The sequence below is a fragment of the Cryptomeria japonica genome, chromosome 9 (genome assembly GCF_030272615.1).
Source record: "Cryptomeria japonica chromosome 9, Sugi_1.0, whole genome shotgun sequence".
Lineage (NCBI taxonomy): Eukaryota > Viridiplantae > Streptophyta > Pinopsida > Cupressales > Cupressaceae > Cryptomeria > Cryptomeria japonica.
The window spans coordinates 539,115,557-539,142,748 of record NC_081413.1 but is presented as its reverse complement, the minus strand read 5'-3'; the positions used below and the strand labels follow the sequence as shown (position 1 = coordinate 539,142,748).

At 33.3% G+C, this 27,192-nt stretch overlaps 1 protein-coding gene across 1 annotated transcript; it reads right to left on the bottom strand.

Annotated features, from left to right (window-relative positions):
- Positions 1-5,829: 5,829 nt before the first annotated feature.
- On the bottom strand, positions 5,830-6,618 carry LOC131038820 (uncharacterized). Its single transcript, XM_057971378.1, has 2 exons — positions 6,325-6,618; positions 5,830-6,057 (listed from the first exon to the last, which is right to left on the bottom strand). Exons 1-2 carry the CDS (start codon positions 6,616-6,618, stop codon positions 5,830-5,832), a joined length of 522 nt encoding a protein of 173 aa, XP_057827361.1.
- Between the last annotated feature and the right edge of the window lie 20,574 nt (positions 6,619-27,192).

The following is a 27,192-nucleotide window of genomic DNA, read 5'->3' as shown; positions in this document are numbered from 1 at the left end:
ATTTTTGGGATATTCCACTAAGAGTAAAGCTCTCAAGTGCTACAACACTAGAACACAAAAAATTGTTGAGAGTATCAATGTCAGGGTTGATGAATCCCCTGAGGAACCTGAGGAAACCTACAGCGAAGAAGTGAAAGATGAATCGGGTATAGCCTTCTGGGAACCGGTTAAGAAAGAAACAAGTAAAGATCTCAGTGTTCCTATACTAGTAGAAGCTATAGTAGGAGAAGAAGAAGAAGTAAGTGAAGAAGAAGAAGAGGGAAAGAAAACAAAACCAGTTAGAGTCATTCCTAGATATGTGAAACTACATCATGATCCAAAGAAGATCATAGGAGATAAAGATGCAGGGATACTCACAAGAAGAAAGGTGAAAGAAAACTCTTGCATGATTTCTCAATTGGAGCCCAAGACTTCCAGAGAAGCACTTACAGATGAAGACTGGATTAAGGCAATGGAAGAGGAGCTAGACCAAAGAGAAAAGAATGCAACATGGTCCTTGGTACCTAGACTAGAACATAAGACTGTCATAGGTACCAAATGGGTTTTCAGGAATAAGCTAAATGAAGAAGGCACAGTTGTAAGAAACAAGGCAGGACTTGTATGGAAGGGATACGCTCTGGAAGAGGGAGAAGACTATGGAGAAACCTTTTCTCCTATGGCTAGATTGGAAGATGTCTGGATGCTACTTGTATTTGTAGAATTCAAGGGATTTAAGGTATATCAAATGGATGTGAAGTCTGTATTCTTGAATGGAATCCTAGAAGAGGAAGTGTATATTAGCAACCAGATGGGTTTGCCTTATCAGAAGATAGTAACATGGTGTGTAGATTACACAAAGCCCTGTATGGATTAAAATAAGCACCTAGGGCATGGTATGAACAGTTACACTCTCATCTTGTGAAAATAATATTTGAGAGAACAAGTGAGGATAGCAACATCTACCTAAAATCTAAAGGTGATCAGATTCTGATTTGTGAAGTATTTGTAGATGATATAATCTTTGGAGGAGATGATGAAATGAGTCATGCTTTTGCAGATGAAATGAAGAAAGAGTTTGAGATGTCTCTGATTAGAGAGATAAAGTTCTTCATTGGTTTACAAATTTAGCAAATGAAAGAGGGTATCTTTATTTCCTAGTCCAAGTATGTCAAAGAGGTATTGAAGACCTTTGTCATGGAGGAGAGCAAACCGGTTGGTACACCAATGGTGACTGGCTATAAACTGACTAAGGAAGATGATTCAACATTAATGAATGAGAAGGAGTATTGGTCAATTATTGGTAAGGTGCATTATGTGGTGCACAGCAGACCAGATATTGCTCATGCAATGGGCATAGTAGCTCATTTTCAAAAAAGTCCAAGAGAATCCCACTTGGTAGCAATCAAGAGGATTCTTAGATACCTGAAAGGGACTGTTGACTATGGATTGTGGTATCCATACAATGGTGATTTTAATCTCAAGGTATTTACAAATGCAGATTGGGCTGGTAATGTGGATGATCGGAAGAGCACAATCGATGGACCATTCTTTCTTGGTGGAAGACTAGTCTCCTGGACAAGGAAGAAGCAGAGTTGTATTTCTCAATCTATAGCTGAAGCAGAGTATGTGGCAGCATTTGTGAACTGCACTCAGACAATCTGGATGAAACATGTATTGGATGGTTTCAAAGTACCTATATCTAAACCGGTGAGTATATTTTATGACAATACTAGTGCAATCAATATTTCCAATAATCCGGTATTGCATGCTAGAACTAAGCACATTGAGCTCAAGTATCATTTCTTGAGAGAGAAGGTTCAAAACAAAGAGGTTGTATTACAACATATTTCCAATAAGGAGCAGCTAGCAAACATATTCACTAAGCCCTTATCGAAGACTACATTTACCTATTTGAGAGGTGAATTAGGGGTTTTGCCCCTTCATGAAGTAAACTAAAAATGTGTGCTCCACAGTTAGGTATTACAGTGACAAATCTTTTAGGATTGATGTGTTGAAGGATGCTACTCCATAGGGGGAGCAGCATAGTGGAGTATGGAACCTTAAGCCTCCACTTTGGCATTGTTGTCAAAGGGGGAGAAGATATATGATAGGGGAGATGATATAAGATAAAGATATTTTAGATACACTGGTCTATGATGTTTCTTGTTGCAATGCTATGCTAAGTAAGTATTGCCATCAATGCCAAAGGGGGAGATTGTTGGCATTTGATGAAATTGTATGTTGGCACATGATGATATGATAATAATATATGTTTTCATTGATGTCAATAAGTATAGGTCAACCAGTATGAAGACTGGAAGAAGTTGTTATTGATGATCAAGTTGGAGAACCAGTATGAAGAGATGTAGTGAACCGGTGTCGGGGTTTCACTAAGTGTGACTACCGATTGGTAGTCTCAGCTCTAGGGTTTCTGGTTTGGCAATCTAGCTTGTGTGATGCAACCGATGGTATTCTGTGATGAGTTAGCTAAGAGATGAAGATGAGATCGAGATGCCACGTTAGTTTTGTGCATGTGAAGATCAACTGCATTAAATGTCTACCTTGGGAATGCACATTCTTCTTAGCGGCATGAGAAGAAAGCGTGATGGGTTACTGATTTCTATGTGTGGTGAAGAATGGATGATGCAGAATGACGTGATATGTTTGAGATTGCTTCATTCTATGAAAAGTGTTTGGACGGTCAGGATTGGACCGCCTGTAATTTTAAACCTAAGATGCTTAGGGCTTATACTACTGACCTAATTGTTGTCTATAAGGTCGATGATATTTGTTATTGTAAGTTGTTGGCAAAAGTTGTGTGTGTATCAGAGTGATGAGATACTTGCCAGACTAGTGAGAGAAAACTGCAGAGTGTGATTGCAGAGTAGAGGAACTCAAAAGGATCTGCCTTAGCATATAGTGTTGTTATCAGATCAGAGTTTTACCTATTGTCTTCTAACCATTTCAACAGAAGGAAAATCCCTTTGCCAGGTAGCTTTAATAGGGTTACTATAAATCCTCTAGCCAGGTGACTCAAGTTCATTGAGTTCTTTAAATCCTCTAGCAAGGTAACCTTTAATAGGGTTTCAACCTTTAACAGGGTATATAGCCATCCCTTAACCAGGTGATCTTTAATAGGATCAGTTCCTAGTAGAATCTTATTGTAAAGTCTTTAACTAGACTAGGCTCATAACAGAGCGAGCTTCAAGAGAGTTCAAAACAAGCTTGTGGGTATTCATCCCCATCGTGGTTATTCCCATTTGGGTTTCCACATGAAAAATTTGTGTCATGAGTTGTGCATTTTTCATGTGATGATTAAGTATTCTTCGTTTGAGTGATTATGCATGCAGAGCTAATTGTTATGGTATTGTCGATATACCACATGCATATGTTTATGGGTGAAGTAGTTATCAAGTATTGAATGCATTTGAAGTGTTCAGTTTTATTGGTTTATGTTGTCTGAAGTCTTATTGTGTTTAACCGGTATTTTCATGGTTAAGTTCAGTAATGAAGACAATCGGTTAGCATTATTCATCAGTATATGTATAAATATGTGTACACACATGCACACACACATATCTATGTGTGTGTGTGTAGAGAGAGAGATATATATACACATATGTGTGTATACATGTATATGTGTGTGTACACAAACATATATAAAGAGAGACATATATACACATATGTCTGTGTGTGTGTGTGTATGTGGGTGTACACACACACATATATATATGTATGTATGTATATATATGTACATATGTATACACATGTGTATATGCATATATGTATTTATGTATGTATGTATACATAGATAGATAGATAGATAGATAGATAGATAGATAGATAGAGGGATATCTGTATGTATGTATGTATGTATGTATAATAATAAGGTGGGTGGAGATAGCCATCTTTTAATATCAAGGCAAAATATATATCCTTATACAAATCCAAAGAGAAAAATAGATTGATCAATTCACTAAAGCTATAGAACCAATAGTAGGGCATGGGTCATAGTCATTTGATTTCCATGTACATCAAAAATTTCTCATTCATTTGGAAAACATTTCGACTACTAGGTTAACATTTAGATTATTGTCATTAGTTTACACTTCCGCAAGAGGTTGAGAACCATGGTAGGAGAATTAATTAAGTTAAATGAAGGAATATTACATGGTTTGGCTAGCTTGAAGCTTATATAGAATGACATTGGGGCTAAGGTGTATGTTAGTAGGATCTTACAGGAACCAACCATGAGTACTTTGACCATGGGATTTGCACTAAGAAATATAAGAAACAACACATCCATGGTAATTTATGCATGAAAATTTAATAAAAGAAATATACATCAATATCAAATCAATTGACACTCAGATATCAAATATGCAAATCTGAGATTGAGTATATGTGAAGCTTTTCTCATTTTGGAATGTGGATGCTCAATTTTCTAGCATAATATTATCATTCTCTAGATATAGACTTACAAGAGAATCAAATGAATGACTAAGAATCAATTTGGAGTCTCATATCTAATCCATGATTTGGGGGACTGATGAGGAGATGTGGTAAGCATGGAAGAGTTACATATTATTTTAATTTTGATTTAAAATAATTAATATAACTCAACTCAAATTGAGTAGGGAATAAACAAATTGGGTTAATAAGCTACCTACTTGGAGGATTCAATTTAGTGCTTGAGAGAAACAAAAGGGAGTTTACTATTTGCATTGAACAGTCAATCACTTGAATGAATGAGTGACGTGAATTTGATTGATGAGTTGGATTGAGAATAAGTTTGATTGGGTTGATTACATCTAGTAGTCAACTAGTTGAGGAAGAATACTTAGTTTAATAATTAATTAATTATAATAGTATTGGTGCACATGAGGTGGAAAATTAAAATTAAATTAATTTACTAATGGATAATGTGTTGATATATGAATAATTAATGAGATAATATAAATAAATAATGGATAATTAACTTATTAAAAGAATGAATAATATTAGTCAAATTAAAATAATAAGATTATTAATTATTTAATTAATTCATTAGGCATTAGGTATCCTAGGTGATGAATAGATGATTAGGTGATGATCATAAGATGACAATGTGTACTTGATTGACAAAATGGAGGTAAAGATAACATTATTTTGGTGTCTACATGTAATCTACATTATACCACATCAATTCTCTTAAATAAGGGATCAACCTCTATTGGAAGGAGGAGGTGAGGTAAGTGGCGCTCTAGCAATTGTATAAGGAGCAATGCCATTATGGTTCAAAAGAACTTATAATTGGATGATAATGAATACAAATTTATTATCTTGTATTTGTATCTACAATAACAGATTGTCCAAGCATGTCATGGATTTAAAATACAATGATAAATATTTACCAAAATATGTCATAGATAACGATTTTCATTTAGTGCCTAAAGGAAACACCCACAATTATATATCATATTGTTATTATCATTGATAATGCATTTTAGACCATATTGAACCAATGTATTTATGTTATCCATTCTCTCTTTTACATATATAACCTCCTCCAAATTACCATAGATAAACCCACAGTTCCAAAGAACCAATATTGGATACTATCTTATTATAAGGTGTCTTTCGTAGCTAGATATATAATAATATATTTATGTTTTATTGAACAATATTGTGTATGCGAATCAACAATTTATATATTCACTGAGGATTGCCGTATAACTAAAATTATGTGATTGCATAGAAAAACTTTTTGAATTAGTCCAACACAAAAAGAAGACAAATATGTATTAATATTTAAAAGAAAACTAAAATCCACACAAAGGAGGAGAAGCCAATCATGATTTGCAGAAATTGTCAAGAGAAGGAGGAGGATGTTGAGCGAATAATTTCAATAGTGTAAGACCCATCAGAGTTGCAATGAATCCAAAAACTCTCCAATGTATATCTCTCATAAAAATGGGTTGCAAGGCTAGCAGCTTTGATATGCAACGGAGCACTCATTACAGACTCGGCCGCTTCTCTGTTTCTCCATATGCATGATGCCAGGCATTCCCTTCTCTCATTCAACGTTCCATACCAGTACTGCATTCAAAATAAACAAATATCACCACTGTTTACTTTTAGAAAATTCAAGGAAGTTGATTATAATAGAACGATTCGAACAGAAGAAGAACTATCACTATCAATAATTTAATTTAATTTATAATCTTGATCATGGATCATATCACTAAGTGTAATCTCCTAATACCCAAAGAACCATACAGTACTTAATCTCAAAATCGTTTTATTCATTGAATCTATTGTATTTCCTATGAAAAAAGCTGAGCATTGGAAAAAACAAATTGATACCCCAATTAATTTTCCAGATGTGAGGACCTCTTGATAGGCTGAGGCATCTGCTGCATAGAGCAGACTGTCATCATCTACACAATCTGATTTCCTGACCGATCTGAATGCTACACCATAGAGCTTCATATTTTGCTTTGTAAATGGAGGAAGTGTGAAGAGAGAATCCCATCTGAAACAAGATTGAATGGGAGTTGTGAGAGGGTGAGTATGAGCCATGGAAGTTGCTTCAAGCTTTTCAAACATCTCCTTCAGTGACAAAGCCTCCTTATCTTCATACTGCTCTGTGATTGCCATCATTAAGATGAACCCTTCTCTTCAATGAAAAATGAGTGGCTATGGATGAATAAATAGAATTTTCTTGCAGAGATTTAGTTGTGGTTTTTGAGAGTCGCCATTATTGTGCATCTCCCTATTATTGTCGTGCAATGTATCTGGTGTGTTCAGAAGAATGGCCAATAATAGAATAGCGATGCATGAGGACAATGTTGGCAACTGTGTTCAGGAACTAATTAACGTATATTTTGTTAAATTTACTATTGTTGTTGCTCACTGTTAGTCTAGAATCTGCTAAGCAAAATTCATGGGCGGCGGTGATTCTCTTTTTGGATATGCAGAGTTGTGCATTTCAAGGAGAGAAAGCTGAGCATCGGTGCGAGGAATTGTGCCTTTCCAAAAGCCTTAACCAAACGTATAAAATAAACAATTTTGACCGGTTAATTATTACAATGGCTGATTGACTCTTTTTAATAGACATTTTTTGGAATGTTGATTGTTGAATGGTATGTAACACTCGTTCGGGCCAATTTGACACAATAGATTGCTTAAATATTTGTGCTCTTATATTAGATATGTTAAAAAAACTGTGGATCATATAAAAAATTTCAAAAAAAATCGTTGGTTTAAATTTTGTTTAACTAATATAAAAAAATGTGAGACTGAGAAGGCTTCCTTATCTTCACACTGCTCTGTGATTGCCATCCTTGAGATGGGCCCTTCTCTCCCCTGTCAAATGGGTTGCCGTGGATGAATAAATAGAATTTTCTTGCAGAGATTTAGTTTTGGCTTTTGAGAATCGCCATTATTGGGCATCTCCCTATTATTGTTGTGCAATGTATCTGGTCTGTTTAGAGGAATGACCATTAGTAGAATAGTGATGTATGAGGACAATGCTGGGAACTGTGTTCACGAACTAAACGTATATTTTGTTATTATATTTATTGTTGTTGTTGTTCATTGTTAGTCTGGAATCTGCTGAGCAAAATCCATGGGCAGCAGTGATTCTCTGTTTTTCTTGCAGAGATTTAGTTGTGGTTTTATGCAGAGTTCTGCATTTCGAGGAGAGAGAGCTCAGCTGGTTTTATCATGTGGGCAGTATCGGTGCGATCAATTGTGCCTTCCCAAAAGCCTTTACATATAAAAGCATCGATTTTGATTGGATGTTACAATGGCTGAGTGACTCATTTAAACATTTTTAAGTCGATAGGTTTTTAGTGGGGCTTTTGCCCATCGAAGTGTAAGACATTCTGATGAGCATTGATTTACGGTGGCTGGCAGATTTTTCCTAGCGACTGAGATGTGTTCGCGGCAACGACACGTGGGCAATTCAATTTTGCCTTAGATTGTGTCGTGTGTATTGCACGAATCTCAGAGATGTGGTGAACAGTAAATGAATGGCAATTGAAACCGGTTAACCCTAATTTGTCATTTCCTTGTGTTTTGTTTTCCGGTCCTCATTTTTCCGTGAATTCCTTTTGCTCTGCAAGTTTTTGGTTGCTTAGGGTCTACGAACGGTAATGGATATGAAATGAAAATCGCTTAACCCTAATCTATCATTTTCTTGTGTTTGTTTTCCGACTCTCATTTTCCCATGAATTTTTGTTGCTTTGCAAGTTTGCGGTTGATTTGGTCTACAAGTTTTCGGTTGATTAGGGTTACGAAGTGTAAGTGATGGATAATGAAAATTGGTTAACCCTAATCTGTCATTTTCTTCTGTTTTGTTTTCTAGTCCTCATTTTCCAATGAATTGTTTTGAGTTTGTAAGTTTTCGTTTCATTACGGTTTAAATAAAAACTGCTTAACCTTAATCTGTCATTTTCTTCTGTTTCCCATGAATTATTTTTGCTCTGCAAGTTTTTTGGTTTACTAGGGTTTACTTTGCTCGGTTTATTGGGTTCATTAAGCTTCTATCTTTGGTTGTGACTGCATTTAGTGAATGCATTAGACCCCAGGATTGTTCACTTGATTAAGGTTGCATTATTTGGTTGTGAGTGCATTTTGTGAATGCATTATAGTAGTTGCAGGTGAGTTTTTTTACCAGTTAATCCTAATCTGCAATTTTCTTCTCTTTTGTTTCCCGGTCCTAATTTTCCCATGAATTGTTTTTGCTCTGTAGGTTTCCGGTTGATTACGATTTCGTTCTTTGCATGGGAGTGCTTTTGGTGGGTACATTAGCGCAGTTGCAAGTGAAATTTTTTAACTCCTTAACCCTAAATAGTTTTTCCTTTGTAAGTGCTTTTACAGTTTGTAATTTTCAGAATCTAATAGGTCACTTCATTTTTTGTTTGTTTTCCTTTGTTTATTAGGGTTTCATGGTGGTTGAGGTGCAATATTTTAACCCCGATTAACAAGGTTTGTGAAAGTCAGTGGGAGATGAAGTGGAAGTGGCAAGAGACATTCCCAGGTAAGTTTTCAAACTTATATGTTTTGTAAGTTAACTGTAAAGTCTATTTTTGCAATCAATGTCACACTATTTACAAAACCACCTTGTTTTCATTAGGCTACAACCTCTAGACTTGATTTCTATAAATATGCACCTTAGTTAGGAATTGATTTCGTTGCTTTAGACGTTCTTAATATTATCATAACAACCCTTTATATATATACTGGTTATGTGTATTTCTTTTAGTATCTGTGAGATACCATAGTAGTTTGTATGTTAACTGAAAAGTTTGTTATTGCAATGAATGTAATAGTATTTACATAATCAACAATCAATAAAACACAACCAATAGTTAAGATTCTAAGACAAACACAATACGGTAAAGTAAGTGGTCATTACCAAACAAACACCTTATTTTCATTACGTTATAACATGTAGACTTGATTTCTTCCTGTACTTTTTAAGTATCTCTATGATACCATAGTCGCCACAATATTGTTTTAATAAGAGGCCAATCATTGATAATTATGCACCTTACGTTTATTACGGTTTCATTTCCTGTTGGTTGAGTTTAACTATCTGTGAAGTGCATTTATTGAATGCAATAGAGCTTCTTTTAGACCGCCTCCAATAGGTGCATTAGACCTCATTGAGGTGCCTAGAAGAGGTTTCTTTCTATAATATTAAACGAGTTTGTAATTAACTAAATGTAAGGGTCATCTCTAATTTTCCTGTTCTTGTAATGTTAATCAAATTTATAATTTATTAAATCAAATTCAATTCTGTAATTTTCTTCTCTTTTTTTTTCCAGTCCCCATTTTCCTCTAAATTGTTTCTACCATGCAACTTTCCGATTGATTATGTTTTACTTTGGTGGTTGTCGTGAGCAATGAATTAGTCATTTTTAACCTCTAGACCTGATTTCTATAAATATGCACCTTAGTTAGGAGTTGATTTTGTTGCTTTAGATGTTCTTAATATTATCATAACAACCCTTTATATATATAATGCTTATGTGTATTTCTTTTAGTATCTTTGATATACCATAGTAGTTTGTATGTTAACTGAAAAGTTTCTTATTGCAATGAATGTATCAGTATTTACATAATCAACAATCAACAAAATACAACCAATAGTTCAGATTCTAAGACAAACACAATATGGTAAAGTAAGTGGCCATTACAAAACAAACACCTTTTTTTGAGTTTAACTATCTATGAAGTGCATTTGTTGAATGCAATAGAGTTGCTTGAGGTGTGTTATTTAGACTTCCTACAATAGGTGCATTAGACCTTGTTGAGGTGCACTATTTTTGACCACCTAGAAGAGGTTTCTTTTTGTAATATTAACTGAGTTTGTAATTTACTGAATGTAAGGGTCATCTCTAATTTTCTTGTTCTTGTAATGTTAAGAAAATTTATAATTTATTAAATCAAATTCATTTATGTAATTTTCTTCTCTTTTGTTTTCCAGTCCTCATTTTCCTCTTAATTGTTTCTACCCTGCAACTTTTCGATTGATTAAATTTTACTTTGGTGGTTGTCGTGAGCAATGAATTAGTCCTTTTTGCATTCTTCAACAATGTTTTGTTTACTTTGGCATTGGCCACCTTTTTCTCTTGTATTAAGTTTTTTAACGATGTATTTTCACTTGTTGGTTCTCATAGAATAGTGACATAATAATTAAATCAAAATTTTACAATGAATAAAGGGATGCAAGAAAGAGAGGACATTAACAGTGTTGTCAGGAAGCTTTTGGAAGAGAGCAACAAGATAAAGCAAAACCTCATAAAGGTTATTTATCAGCTCGAACGTAGAATGGCCAAGTAGCCAAGAACCTCTCCTATTGTTGCCACTCTTGTTTCCACCATTCCCAGTATGGGCAATAATGATGATACTATTAACAAACTCAAACTCTTCCCTCTTCCTATACCAACTCCTGAACAGTTAATAGATCCACTAGGTGTTTTTGAGCTAGGAGATGAGATGCTTAAGTGGAATGATAATCAAGATGGATGGGTTGCATGGGCAGATACTAATTATAGTTAATTACACATTGTTTCATGGGTTTAGTTCTTATTTTGATATTTAAAGTAATCTCCATACTCTCCATACTCAATTCTTATATGTGGAACTCATAAATCAGTACTGTGATTTTTTGTCTTGGTGTACCTATTACAAGTAACATAAAAAAAATATCCATGCACCACTATGTTGTTTCAACTTTGCTTTACTTTACTCTTTTTTTTGGTTTCCTTCTACCCCATTCTGATGAACACATAAATGCATACATATGAGTATTGCAAATTACATTGAAAATATTAGAAATTGTAATAAAATTATAGTAAGACAACTTTTGTAGTCGGTCAAAATACCTTGCTATGAAACCTCAGATGGAATTAACAAAATTATTTATTGTATTTCAGAAGCTATATCATCTGATTGAGAAACAAAAATGCCATTGATCGTTGAAATTTTTGTTGAGTTATTCTAATTAGAAGCTTTTGCACCAAATTAGAATATTAAACCATGACTTTGTGCTGATTTTTCTATGTATTATGACATTATGCACATTTTATAGCTATGTGATGACACACACATATCTCTATTATAGTATGTTGTTTTTACTATTTAGTTTTACTAGTGTCGTGATTTTGGTTTTCAAGCATTTTTTACCTTTCTATTTTGTCTATGGTTGCAACTTATTATATTAGTCTAATAAAAAAAATTTATTAATTATTTAAAGTTGTATTAAATTTAAAATATTTCAATTATAAAACATTCTTATTGTTCAAAAAAATGTTAACTCAAAGTTACAATTGGAATCTAGTAGTTCGATTAGAGAACACATCTACTTAAAATATTGAGTACAGGTTTAGCTCTTCCTTAGAATCTTTTACTGGTCTATAACTTGTATTGACTTTTCTTAGTATTTACAGTTGACCAAGCATAAACTGTAAGTATCCATTAACAGATGGAGATTTGAGATTAAAATGAGAATGTGACCCATTTCAGTGCCCATCATATATACATGAGATATAGAAATCAGACGATATCTCCAACAACGTTGTGATACCACCCTCAATGAGTTTGTAATCAAGGTGATTATCAAAACAAATGGTTGTCTGCCAATTTGTTGCTCTTTGTTGTCCATTCTTCATTTTTGGTGCATTGCTTTTGGTGTGCAACTTTTCAAGCCATTAAGGTTTAGTTTGGTGGTTATCCTTGGCATAGACTTTCTAAATCCATTATGTCGTTATATGTCTTCTAATAAGGAAATTTCCAAACTTGTACTAGGATCATACATACATGAGATGATATCTATTTAGTTAGGTGCTTATCCTCGGCACAAAATTTATCAATCCATTATTATGTTCTATATCTTCTAATAAGGATGTTTGCAACCTCATAATAGGATAAAAAACAACTTTATTATGCAAGGCAATAAAGTAGTCCAGACAAGAACACTCCTTTCTATTTTACTTATGGTTGCACCTTTACTATATTAGTCTAATAAATTTTTTTGATTATTTATATAGATAATCTTTGAACAATAAGAATGTTTTATAATTGAAATATTTAAAATTTAACACAACCATCTTAATATGTATTAAAAAAAATGTTAACTCAAAATTACAGTTGGAATCTAGCAATTCGATCAGAGAACACATCTCCTTAAAATATTGAGTACAATTTTAGGTCTTCCTTATAGTCTTTCACTGGTCTATAAGTTGTATTGACTTTTTTTCAACCTTTACAGTTGACTTAGCATAAACTGTAAGTATTCATTTAGAGATGGCAGTTTGAGATTAAACTCAGAATGTGACCCATTTTAGTACCCTTCATATATATGTTAGATATAGAAATCGGATGATATCTCCACCAATGTTCTGATACCACTCTCAATGAGTTCATAATTAAGGCGTTTATTAAAAGAAATGGGTGTCTGCAAATTTATTGTTTTTTGTTGTCCATTCCTCATTTTTGCTGCATTGTTTTTGGTGTGCAAGTTTTCAAGCCATTAAGGTTTGGTTTGGTGGTTGTCCTTGGCACAGGCTTTCTCAATCTATTATGTCGTTATATGTCTTCCAATAAGGAAAATTCCAACCTCGTACTAGAATCATATAGACATGAGATAATATCTATACCAACATTCTGATACACCTCCCATTGAGATTATAATTAAGGAAATTATTAAAAGAAATGACTAACTACAAATTTGTTGTTCTTTCATTTTCATTCCTCATTTTCATGTGCATTGTTTGTGGTGTGCAAGTTTTCGATTCACTCGGGTTTAGTTAGGTCCCTATCCTTGGCATAAAATTTCTCAATCCATTATGTGAAACCTCTGATAATATAAGCCCTATCAAAATTTTAAATCCCTACCAAAATAAATGGACAATCAAAGGAAAAGTCACTGACAAATGACCAATATGATCATATAGTACACCTACCAAGAATGGGTAAGTCTTCAACTTCAACATTGTAGACACTGAGGGTTGTGAAGTTAGGGTTATATGTTTTGATCAAATAGATCAACTATATTATGATCATGTGGAGGTAGGTGCTCACTATGTCATTTCTAAGGGGTCCATAAAGGAGGCAAACACAAAATACAATAAATTAAACAACCATCTAGAGATCTTCCTATCTGATGCTTCAATATTGAAACATTGCACCCCTAATGTTGATCCTGCTTAGACCCGCTCCCCTTTCACCTCAATTAGTGAAGTGGTTCAACTTACTAATAATACATTGGTTGGCATCATTGGTGTTGTTGTATATGTTGGAGATGTCATCGCAATCCATAGGAAGCATGGCAGTGAAACAAAGAAGCGAATTGTTTAAATTAATGATCTGTCTGGTTCAACAATTGATGTCAATCTATGGGGGTCAGCATCACAACAAAGAGGCCATGACTTTAAAAATATGTTAACCCCTGATTTTGTTCTTATCCTTGTTGTACGCAATGCCCGTGTAGGGTACTTTAATGGGAAGGTTGTCAATATTACATCTGCAACAACATTACATATTAATCCTCCTTTCCCAGAGGCAGAACCCCTCATGCTAAGATGACTTCTTCCATTGCATTCTCAATATTTCTCTTCAGGGTTTACTCATATTGATGGAAGATACACTAGGATGAATATTGTATCAATCCATGAATGCATGAGTGTCAAACCAGAAACAATTCAAACCACTATAGTTGTTAATCTGAGATTTGTGAAAGTAATAGATAATGATTTCTATTACGCAGCTTGTCCACTGAAAGTTAATGGTAAACCTTGTAAAAAAATGCACTCAGCAGGTTGAGGATTCATGGTTTTGTCCTAGATGTCAAATGACTATGGTAGAATGCAATTGTAGTTAATTTTTACCAATGAAACTACAAGATGCAACAAGAACTATTTGGGAAACTTCTTTTGATGAGGTGGGAACTTATTTGATAAAAAAAATTACAAAATGATGCTACCACAACACAAACACCTTGTGTTGTTATTAATACAGTTGTTTGGCATCGCTACATGTTCACTCTACTGGTTTCTACTGAGACATACAATTTTGAACCTAAGATGAAGGTTACAATTAACAAGATCTATGTTGTTGATTATAAAGTTGAGTGCAATGCTTTACTTGCAGAGATTGCTCGCCTCTCTGCACTGCCTTATCCCTATACTACACCTCTTGCCTATTTTACAATAATTTTGCTTCATACAACACTTATTACATTTCCAATTTTACATATTTTATATATGTACAATCCTATAGTTAGCTATACATTTGAATGTTTTTATAAGCTTGTCGCTTTTCCTTTCAATCATATGTTGTCTGCACCTTTGTTTATATGTTTCCATAGCTGTATGTGCATATATGTCTAGTTTCTCTCTTTAAATTGTCAAGTACCTATATATATATATATATATATATATATATATATATATATATATATATATATATATATATATATATTTCTTACATTTATAAATAATTGCTCCTATGTCAGTATATTTTACTCTATGTAGCAAATTTGAAACTCCCATGCTGGTATTGCCACCCTATTGTACGTGTATTAAATAATTGAATGTTATCTCTTTACAAATGCTTTCCTTCTTTCATGCTTATTAGTTTTGCACTTCATATTACAATTTAAATTAGTTCATTTATGTACACTTACATATTGTAATAGAAATAGGCTTCCACTTCTTTATTAAATAAGTAACTTTTTTATATCAATGTCTCCAATAAGAATTTATAGAGTATGCATCTATGCTTACATGTTTTAATATACATACACCCATGTGCATATTTATGTTTGCACTAACATATTGAACGCTAAGAATGTGCATCTCTACATATAGATAAATACATATGTACATGTACTTCTAAATATACAAGGTGTTTAACTTCTGCTGAAGCACTCGTCGCTGCATTACCCAATGTGTTTGACTACATACTCATCTATGTTGGTTAGTTGTCTTGTAGAATAAATTTGATTTCCTTGAGATTTCTTCCATATATAAGTACTGATTGTTCATACACATAGAAAACATCAAAAAGTGACCTTTGCATGAAAACTAATATACACATACATATTTATTTATATATATACATATGTATATATAGAATTGTATATAAACATAGTCATGTACATTTCAATATAGAAATTACCATATATATATATATGTGTGTGTGTGTGTGTGTGTGTGTGTCTCTAAATAAATATATACAAAGTTATATAGTTATATAAACATATACATGTATTTATATATGTGTATATCTATCTATATAGATATACACATATTCTCATTCATATGTATATATACATGTGCATATTTATACATACATTTGTACATACATATATATATACATAATCACTTTCTCCAAATTCTCTCGCAACCAAAGCATACACTCAGCAAACTAAATACTAATAATCTGAAGCTTTATAAACCAAAAACAATTCATGAGGAAGTAAGGACCCGAAAACAAAACAAAAGAAAATTACAGATTACAGTTACCTCATTTTAAGTAATCTATAAATGAAAACTAATATACACATACATATTTATTTATATGTGTACATATGTATATACACATAGACATGTACAATTCTATATAAAAAATACCATATTAGATATACACATCTTTTCATTCATATGTATATATACATGTGCATATTTTTACATAAATCTGTATGTATATATAAATATATATCTATTCATATATATATCCATAATCACTTTCTCCAAATGCTCTTGTAGCCAAAGCATACACTCAGCAAACTAAATACTAATAATTTGAAACCTTACAAACTAAAAACAATTCATGGGGAAGTGAGGACCAGAAAACAAAATAGAAGAAAATTACAGATTAGGGTTAACTCATTTTAAGTAATCTATACATGAAAACTAATATACACATACATATTTATTTATATATCTACATATGTATATATAGATTTGTATATAAACATAGACATGTACAACTCTATATAAAAAATACCATATGTAGATATGTATATATACATATATGTCGAAATAAATATATATACATAGCTATATAATTATATATACATATACATGTATTTATATATGTGCATATCTATCTATATAGATATACACATATTTCATTGATATGTATATATACATACATTTGTATGTATATATAATTATATATCTATGCATAAATATATTTCCATAATGACTTCAGCAAAGGATCTCACAGCTAAAGTGTGCACTCAGCAAAGTAAATACTAATCAACCGAAATCTTGTAGAGAAAAAACAATTCACAAGGAAATGAGGACCGGAAAACAAAAGAGAAGAAAATTACAGATTAGGATTAATCAGTTTTTAGTTGCCATCACTTTCTATTTGCCACTTCTCCAAGATTCATGCAAAGGACACACATCACAATCCAAATATGTTTATATACACCTAAATATATCCACAAAAATACATATATTTGTTCTTATATACTTTATATAGATACACACGTATTTATATATATGCATATGCCTCAGTACAATTATTTATGTATTTACATACATATGTATATCTATGTACATATGTATATAATCACTTTCTCCAAATGCTCTCACAGCCAAAGCATACACTCAGCAAACTAAATACTATTAATCTGAAACCTTACAAACCAAAAACAATTCACGGGAATGTGAGGACTAGAAAACAAAACAGAAAAAAATTACAGATTAGGGTTACCTCGTTTTAAGTAATATATATATGAAAACTAATATACACATACATATTTATTTATATATGTACATATGTATATATAGATTTGTATATAAACATAGACATGTACAACTCTATATAAAAAATACCATATATAGATATGTATATATATACATATTGTCCAAATAAATATATATACATAGTTATATAGTTATATATACATATACATGTATTTATATATGTGCATATCTATCTATACATGTACATGTGTATATATAGATTTGTATATAAACATAGACATGTACACCTCTATATAAAAAATACCATATATAGATATGTATATATATACATACATGTCCAAATAAATATATATACATAGTTATACAATTATATATACATATACATGTATTTATATATGTGCATATCTATCTATACAGATATACACATATTTCATTGATATGTATATATACATACATCTGTATGTATATATATACATGCATCTGTATGTATATATAATTATATATCTATGCATATATATATATATATTTCCATAACGACATAAACAAAGGATCTCATAGCTAAAGTATGCACACAACAAAGTATTTACACTAATCAACCAAAATCTTGCAGAGCAAAAACAATTCACAAGGAAATGAGGACCAGAAAACAAAAGAGAAGAAAATTACAGATTAGGATTAACTGGTTTTTAGTTGCCATCACTTTCTGTTCGCCACTTCACCAAGATTCGTGCAAAGGACACATGTCACAATCCAAATACGTTTGTATACACCTAAATATATCCACACAAATACATATATTTGTTCTTTTATACTTTTATATAGATACACACGTATTTATATATATGCATATGCCTCAGTACAATTATATATGTATTTACATACATATGTATATCTATGTACATATGTGTGTATGTATGTATATATATTTTTATGTACATATATATACACACGTATTTATCTATATAGAAATATGTAACTATATATATTATATGCCTATGCATGTGCATTGATTTTCTTGCAGTTCCATTAATACAAAACAATGTAATTGTATCCATGCTGTCATACATGCTTCAATGCCTTATCTCCTCAATTGTTAGAATTATAATACACTTGTGTTCTCTTACAACTACTATATATCTTTTCAACCTTCCACACAACAAGACGATGCCATCAAATCCAAGAGGAATCAAACAAATAGAATTTACTATGTAAAGAATAGGGTGAATATCTCCAACAAAAGGCAAATGAAACAATGGGCACACCAACCATCTGATAGTGACTTCCACACACTATTAGAAATGCAAACCAATGACCCTCAGCCGAATAATTTTCTCGAAACACACTATACTGCTCTTGAGCTCATCCTGCACACTCCTACATTCCAACACACATTGTCTAACTTCCAAAAAAAAATTGACAAGTTGGAGCTCATAGAGGCATATTCTATTTGTAGAGAAAGCTATGTGGGCATGATTATTAAACATGTAGACCACACAGTTATTTGCATGAGATGTTCTACTGAAAGAGGCATTCATAATTTCTCTTCATCAAACAATATGCACCCAGGTGAGCAAACTTATATTTTAAAGTGTCTTTCCCAAGTAGAAGAAATTCTCATAGCAAGGATTGCTCCTTTTTTGCAAGGTACTCATGCAAGAGGAGGCCAATATAAATATTCAGGCCACACAATTAACTTCTGATGGGATATTTCAGAAATTTCTATTTCCTTGCCACGAAAAAATCAAGATTTAGAAATCCTTATTGTCCATAGAACTAATTTGGAAGGGTTAAGTTATGATTGTTATGTTAATAGGTATCATGTCATGAATGCATTGACTTATAAAATTCAGCTTGACCAATATTATAAAGATGTACTCATTGATCTTGTCGCACTACATCTATTGCTTGAAACCAATGCTAACATTTTTCGTTCTGTTACATTCAGTAGATACACCTCAACAATAACCTATACAAGAATATGACGATGTAGCCAACACAGACAATGCCAAAGAAGTAATGGAAAATACTTCTTCATTTATTCCATGACTTCCATCTTCAATTCCTAAACTAGATGCAATTAGGATAATCGTACATCTGGATAGTATCGACAATAATGTTGTCCCTTGGCCACAAATCATTTCATCACCTATCAATGAATACAATACATAAGGTTTACTTACAATGGAATTCCCAACATTATTTCCTAATGGATTGGCTCTACCACTTCAAGAGAGAAAAAAACATGTACATTTGCATGAACATGCTTTGCACTTGATAAAATATTATGATCAAAGATTTGGGCAGCATGTCCAATTTAGATATTATATCTACAATCTTATGATGAGGCATCGCTCTCAACAATCAACTGTTGTTTTCATAAAGATAAATTTAGAAGATACTCTTCCAGCTAATGTTCATGCACTGAGGGAGAACTTGCAGAACACACGTTCAAATGAATTGCCTAACCACATCATGTGATAAGTTGCCTCCTTGCATGACACACACGCATTTTGGAGCAAATCCCTTAGGGACCTTACCACAATGATAGAACAGTTAGGACCACCAACGCTTTTCTTCACGTTAAGCTCAACTGATACAAAATGTCCTGACCTGCTCAAAATGTTTCCAAACACTCCCTCAAATACTTTACAACCCACTAGAAAACAATCTATTGACAATCTTGTCAATAACCTGCATATAACCGCTTTTACTTGCATCTAAGATTTCAGATCTTTTGTGATCAAGTAATTGTCAACATGTTGCATGCAATCAACCATTGGTACAAATATGAATGGCAACACCAAGGGTCTACACACATACATAGCTTTCTATGGTTGCCACATGCACCTAATATTTACAACCTTGATTGGACAGATCATGAAAGCATTCAATCAGTTAAAAACTTCTTTGACCAATACATTGCAGTGAAGTTGAGCGATCAAATAGGTAGTATACACATACAATTTCAGATCCATGCCTCTCAAACACATATGTCATTTTTAGATCTGATCCTTCCACGAACTATACTGAATTGGAAAATGTTGTTCAACATCATACAAAGTGTTCAGAATTTACTTGCTTGAAAAAGAAGAGCACAACTCTTGAATGTCATTACAAAGCACCTTGGACTGAACAACAAAACTCAACATTGACAATAGACCATAATAATAGCTCATGCTACAAACCATCAAGGAATGATAGTTGTCTCAATGTTCACAACTCAACCATGCTAGCCATATGAAAGGCTAATATTTATTGCCAGGCTATTTGCTCAAAAATGGCAGTGCTCCAATATATTTCTAAATACACATAAAAAATTGAATGCAAATAAGAGAGCTATACTGACATGTTAAAACAAATTGTTGTATTAATAAATACAGAAGACATAATTTTCTTAGCATATCAGAGATTTATGATGGGCATTATTGCTGATAGGGACATTAGTACTTAGGAAACCTGTCATATGCTACTAAAACTCCCCTTGATCTCCTGCATACGTCAATTTGTTAGCCTCAATGTTGGCAAAAAAATCTTCCAACGTATGATAAACTATGATGAAGCTTCTCACCCATGCATTTCTTTCATTTCCAGTTACATGAGAAGACCATCCGAGTTATCAAACCTAACTTTGCTTCATTTAGCCCAACAATGTACATTCAACCAACAGCGCAAAACAAGTAAATGGAAGAAAAGAAAACTAACAACGATTGTCAATGTCTTCCCCTAGTTCAAATCCTTGCCTACAGAAGATGACAATATATTTGAATCTTTCAGTTGGAGTGAATTTATTTTGTACAAGCCTTTCCGCAACATTCCTCTACATATAGGTACATCAAGTGATGAAGTTATACAAAATTGGAAACAACTTCAAAGCACTCATTACTCTTGATGGCATGTCAATGGAATTGAAGGACATTCCACTATTGAAAACAATGAAGAGTTGCACTTGCAAGATATTCCATAATCTACTGATCAAGAACTTTATTAGTGGGAGTTCTTGTCACAAATGGGAGCTTCAAACAACTTTGATGTTGCTACTCTTCAAATGCTTGGCAGGCATGATTATGACTTCCACTTTAATTGGAGTGAATCCTTATGTAATGAATTCCTTCATAGCATAGCCCCTCAATTCATCTCAATAGAAAAAAGCTAATCAGTTGGCATCCTTGGAAACATTCACTCAAGTACCCGTACTACTTTTGAGCTTGCAGCATATCAAAAATTTGCACTTGATATTATAACCTCCCACGCTACACAAAATCTGAATGCCTCACCATTACGATTGATCATTCAAGGAACAACAGGTACCTAGAAATCGTTTATTATTGACTATATATGGAATAAGTTAAATTTCCATTTAGATTCAAATCAATACCCATTTCTTGTGCTTCAACCAATAGGTGTATCCACATATAACATTCAAGCTACGACAATCCATGCTGCCCTCTACATACCTATTCAAGAATACCATCCTTTAACAAGGCATTCCTTATTAATGTTTCAAGAGCAATGCAAACATTTACGGTGCATTTTGATTGATGAAATGAGTTTCCTTGGCCTACAATTACTCATCAAGTTTGATAATATATCGCGACAAGCATTTTCCACAAGACAACATGAACCATTTGCAAGCCTCTCATTTGTGTTGGTTGGTGACCTTGCATAGCTACCCCCAGTTATGGACAAACCATTGTATGCATCCCACTCAATAGAACTCCCTTTATGGAACTCCTTCATTGATGTTGTCACCTTAGATGTTTCTTTCCGCCAAAAAGGTGTGTCCCCATCACAGATGCAGTTTTGTGACCTTTTTCTAAATGTACGCAACACAACACCATTGCAAACAGATTGGGAAACTCTGCAGATGCACTCAACCCATGGTTTGACACTCGATCAAAATAGCCACTTCGACCAAAAAAAACATTTATTTGCAACTAATGAAACTTCAAACTCACACAATATTAAAATGTTAAAGCAATTTCACTCACCCATTGCACGTGCAATAGAAATCATAGCACTTCACAAAGAAAAACAAACTCACCAAGAGGAGCAGCTCTCATTTAAAATTATTCTTTCTATAGACTAGTAAGTCATGCTCATTGCAAATTTATGGATAGAAGTTGGTCTTTTGAATGGTTCTTTGGCACAAATCAAAATGATTGTCTATGATGTAGGCTCTAAACCATTAGATTTACCAAAATATGTTGTTGTCCTCTTCCAACATTACACTGGACCACCATGGAATGCTGCAAATCCAAAACAGGTTCTCATTCCACCAATTACTAGAGGAAACCACACAAAGATTCCACTAACGATGGCATGGGGTATTACTATTCACAAATCATAGGGTCAGACACTAGACTTTGCTACAATTAACATTGGAAAAATAGAGAAACAAGGTCTTACATTTATAGCAGTGTATCAAGTAAAATCAATTCAACACCTCCAAATTAACCCGCCTTTCACTTACTAGAGGTACTCAAAATTGCAAGGTGGTCCATCAACCATTTCAAGAAACAATGAAGAATCTCATTTGTTGAAGCTTTGTTAGATCACAAAGGAAAATTACTTGCAAAAAAAACCAACACAGGTACTGCAACCACAACTTCTATACACTTTTGTATAGCATATATCCTCTTTCATTCAGTGCCACACATTATAACTTTTGCATCTTGCAGGGTCAACAACAAATGTAAAAGGTTCCATCATAGCAAGAAATTGCCTTTCTCATTGTTGTTCGCATTGCAAAAATACAGGTTCACACATCACGTCCACTCACACTTCACACTATTCTCGTTGCTTCTATTTACCCTCCTATTATTTACTCCCTACAATTATAGTATCTCGTATTTACATTTATATAGAGATTGCACTTTTCTTTTCCTTTAATTCCTTGCATCTTTTCCTTTAATTGCTTTCTTTTTATATGATGCTTCTACAAACCCACCTATGGGCCTCCTATTGTAGGCACTCCCCCTTCAACTGCTAGTTTATTTAGGAGGGGAAGAGAGAACCACTTAAATCACACACATTAAGCTTACATTTCTATATTTAAAAGTGTTAAACACTCAAAATGGACTAACATTTTCAATATGTCACTTAATATGTCGCTTAAGATATGTGGTCACACTTAGAGTTGACTTAATATGTTCATGTTCTAATTACTGTTTATTTTATTTATTTAACCTTCTTATCCCTAACTTTAAAGAAACCAAAAAATATAATTAAAAGTTCATAAATAAATTTTACTTGTATCAATAGCTGTCCTATTTACCTTAAGTAGTGAGAATTTTTTAATTTTAATTGGATTTATGCAACTTTACTGGTACCTACAATGCATCACTATTGGGACATTTGTACATAAGTAATAGTTGTTTTTTGGTTGTTGTAGTGCATAGTTATTGGGGCATCTTTAAGTAGGTATTGAGTGACACTTTGAAATGAGCACGTTTTGACCCTTGCGCACATAACAGATCCCACAACATGCGTCATTACTACTCATTATCCAAAACATTAGCTATGAGCAGTTAAGTCACATACATAGACAACAAAAACAATCATCATAATTTGATGTGTCATTTAGGATCTCTGGGTACTTGAAGTAAATAGTGGATGACTTAAATCACACACACTGAGCTTTGACTTCTAGGCTTAAAAGTGTTAAACACTCAAAGTTGACTAACATTCTCCAAGCTTAATATGTTGCTTAGTGTGTGTGGTTTAAGGATGGCTAGCTATTAGTATGCTTCCACTAATAAAGTTAAATGGTTTTTAATAAGTTCACTAGAGATCAATTTTTTTTAGGTGCAATATCGAGCTAATATAAGGGGTGAGATCGAGATTGTGGCTTGGATGAATTTAATAGAATGAATTGCCTAAAAACATGTCCTTCTCTATTAGACTAGTTAAATGTTTTTTTGTGGATGATATAAAATCTTTCATAAAAAAAGATGTTGATTTAAATTTTTGAATTAATATGAAAAATATTTTTAATTATTTGTAGGAATTGTAAGAAAAATATCTTTATGTTAGAATGGTTTTAATTATTTATACTTATTTATTAGGTAAATTTATCGAATTTTGAGTTTATTATATGCAAATAACAGGTTTGAAATATTTGATATTTTGGGTAAGTGCACAAAGATGGGGGACCAAAAAGGGGTCTTAAGATGCAACTTTTTTTTTTCTTTTTTTTTTTTCAAATTTCTGAAATTAGTAAATTCTGAACTTCGACAAGAAAATGAAGATAGTTACACTCAAAATATGAGGATGCAGTAAGAACAAGAGTTGTAGTGCTCTGAGTCTAGTTTCTAAAATACTATTTTTTTTTAATGGTGGAGATTAAGGGTTTCAAAAAGGGGGAGCACACAAAGTGGTGCTATTTTTTTTATAAAAAAATAACATAGCACCTGGTGTGCTCCCCCTAAAATATCAACTTTTTTTTGGAATTTTCAAAATTGCTCCAGTGAGAAATTAGCTAACACCATTTAGTTTATGCAAGATTTTTTGGCTAATTTTTAATGAATATATGGTTTTCTACCAATTTTCTAAGTGGACACTAATTTTTTAATGAAATTTGAGTGTGCTCCCCCTAAACTTTTGTGAAAACTAATCAAAAAGCATTTTTTTTAAATTGTGTAGAATGGAGTCTAGTTTCAGAAAATGTAATTATTTTCAAAATTGGATAAACAAGTAAAAATCTATGGTCGAAAAATGACATGTTGGTTTTTGACAAAAAATGGACACGCTAACAAAAGAAATTATGGATGAAGACCTTAACATTATCAAAATTTAAAAAGAATTATATAGTTGGATAGCTGAGAGAGAGCTTGATGATTGTGCAGTATTTTTCTTATTTCATTGAAATGCATGCAAACCTGGTGGAGAGCACGAACAAAAAAGTAAGAAAATTTTCAATACTTGCCTGAAAACATGTCTTAGGCCTGAGAAGGGCGTCCAAGTCTTTAGGTTGGATGCCCAAGGAAAATCCAAGCCTTTGTCTTGGTGTTTACCAAGGCACCACATTTGGCATGTGCCAAATGAAAAAAAAAATTAAAAATGCATTTGTGGCACATGCGAAATGAATTTCATAGCAAATTTTCATGCTAGGAAGCACAAAGTGTTCTCTCTCTTGGAATATATACATAAAATATAACATTTAAGTATAGGAAAAATGTGACTTATACTTTAAGTTATATTTTATGTATATATTATCAAGATGTTTGAGAGTGGTTATAGATCTCTAGGAGTTATAATGTAGATTCTATTTTTTTGAGTATTCATATAAATTTCAAACTTAGTCAAATTTTAGTAATCAACATGCTCGTAGTAGAATTATCTCTCTGGTCTCTTCCCTGCATTCCCCCTCTCTCTTCATTAACCTCTACCTCTCTCTCTCTTTGGTCTCTCCCTCTCTACTTCCTTCCCTCTCTCGAGTCTCTCTCCCTCTCTTTCCCATCTCCCTCACCCTCTCTCTCCCTCTCTTTCATCTAAATTTCAGACAGTCAAATTTCAATAATCAGCATGCTCGTATCAACATTATCTCTGGTCTCTTCCCTGCATTCCCCCTCTCTCTTCCTTAAACCCTACCTCTCTCTCTCTCTTAGGTCTCTCCCTCTCTACTTCCTTCCCTCTCTCAGGTATCTCTCCCTCTTTTCCATCTCCCTCACCTTCTCTCTCTCTTTCATCTATCCCTTTCTTTCCCTCTTTCACTTGGGCTCTCTCTTTATCTCCCTCTCAAGTATCTCTATCTTTCACTCTCTCCCATTCTCTCCCTCTTCCTCCTCCTCCCTTTCTCTTCCTCTCCCTCCACCTCCCTTTCTCTTCTTCTCTCAAGTGTTTCTTTCCCTCTATATTTCTTTCTCTTTCTCTCCCTCTTGCTACCTTTCTATTGTTAGCATATGTGCAGAGTTGGATGGCATGATGATATTGTATGTTGTCATTGATGTCAATATGCTGAAGTATGAATTGGTATATTGAAGAAAGCAACTGGCAAGTGAACCGATATGATGGTATGAAGTAAACCAGTACAATGGTATGAACTAGTATATGTAAAAAGGTGAACTGGTATGTTGGAATGAAAACCAATATATGCAAAGTTTGTATCGGGGTTTCATTTTATATGACTACCGGTTGGTAGTCTCAGCTTCAAGGTTTCCGATTGATGCATTTCAAGTCTGTGTGATTTGACTGATGACATCTTGTGATGAGTTAGCATCAAAATGAAGATCAGATTGTGTTGCCACGTCAACCTTGTGCATGTGAAGAATTTCCTTGAGGATCTTGCATGAAGAAGATTGATCCTATCTATCTCAGGAATGTGAGAAGTCTTAGTAAATGGTGGAGAGCGTGTGATGGGTTATCAGCTTCCAGAAGCTGTGAAGAATGGATGATGGAGAACATCTTGAGATTTGTTCAAGATTGTTTTACTCTATGCAATGTTATTAAATGGTTAGGATTGGACCGACTGTATTTTTAACCTAGATGGTTAGGTTTTGGCTACCGACCTAATTGTTGTCTATAAGGTCGATGATGATTTGCATTGTGAAGTTGCTGGCAAATGTATGTGTGTGAAGTGATTCTTGCCAGACCGGTGCAGTGAGTAGAGATCTGCAAAGTGTGATTGCAAATGTAAAGGAACTAAAGTGGATCTGCCTTGGCATTAAGTGTTGTTATCAGATCAGTGTATTACCTCTTGACTTCTAACTAGTTTAGCAGTTGGAAAATCCCTTTACCAGGTAGCTTTAACTGGATTTTTGTAAATCCTTTAACAGGGTGACTCAAAACCATTGATTTCTTTAAATCCTCTGACAAGGTAACCTTTAACAGGGTTTTAACCTTTAACCGGGTATTTAGCCATCGCTTAACCGGGTAATCCCTAGCAGGATCGGTTCATAGAAGAACTTGTTGTAAAGTCTTTAATCGGACTAGGCTCCTAACAGAGCGGACTTCAGAAGAGTTTAAGAATAACTTGTGGGTATTCATCCCCACCGTGGTTTTT

Bases quoted from the DNA above. Each gene is read 5' to 3' on its own strand.
- LOC131038820 (XM_057971378.1), bottom strand. From the start codon at position 6,618: ATGGCAATCACAGAGCAGTATGAAGATAAGGAGGCTTTGTCACTGAAG. The intron at 6,058-6,324 runs GTATCAATTTGT...TTTTGAATGCAG, and splicing joins CATCTGGAAAATTAATTGGG to TACTGGTATGGAACGTTGAA.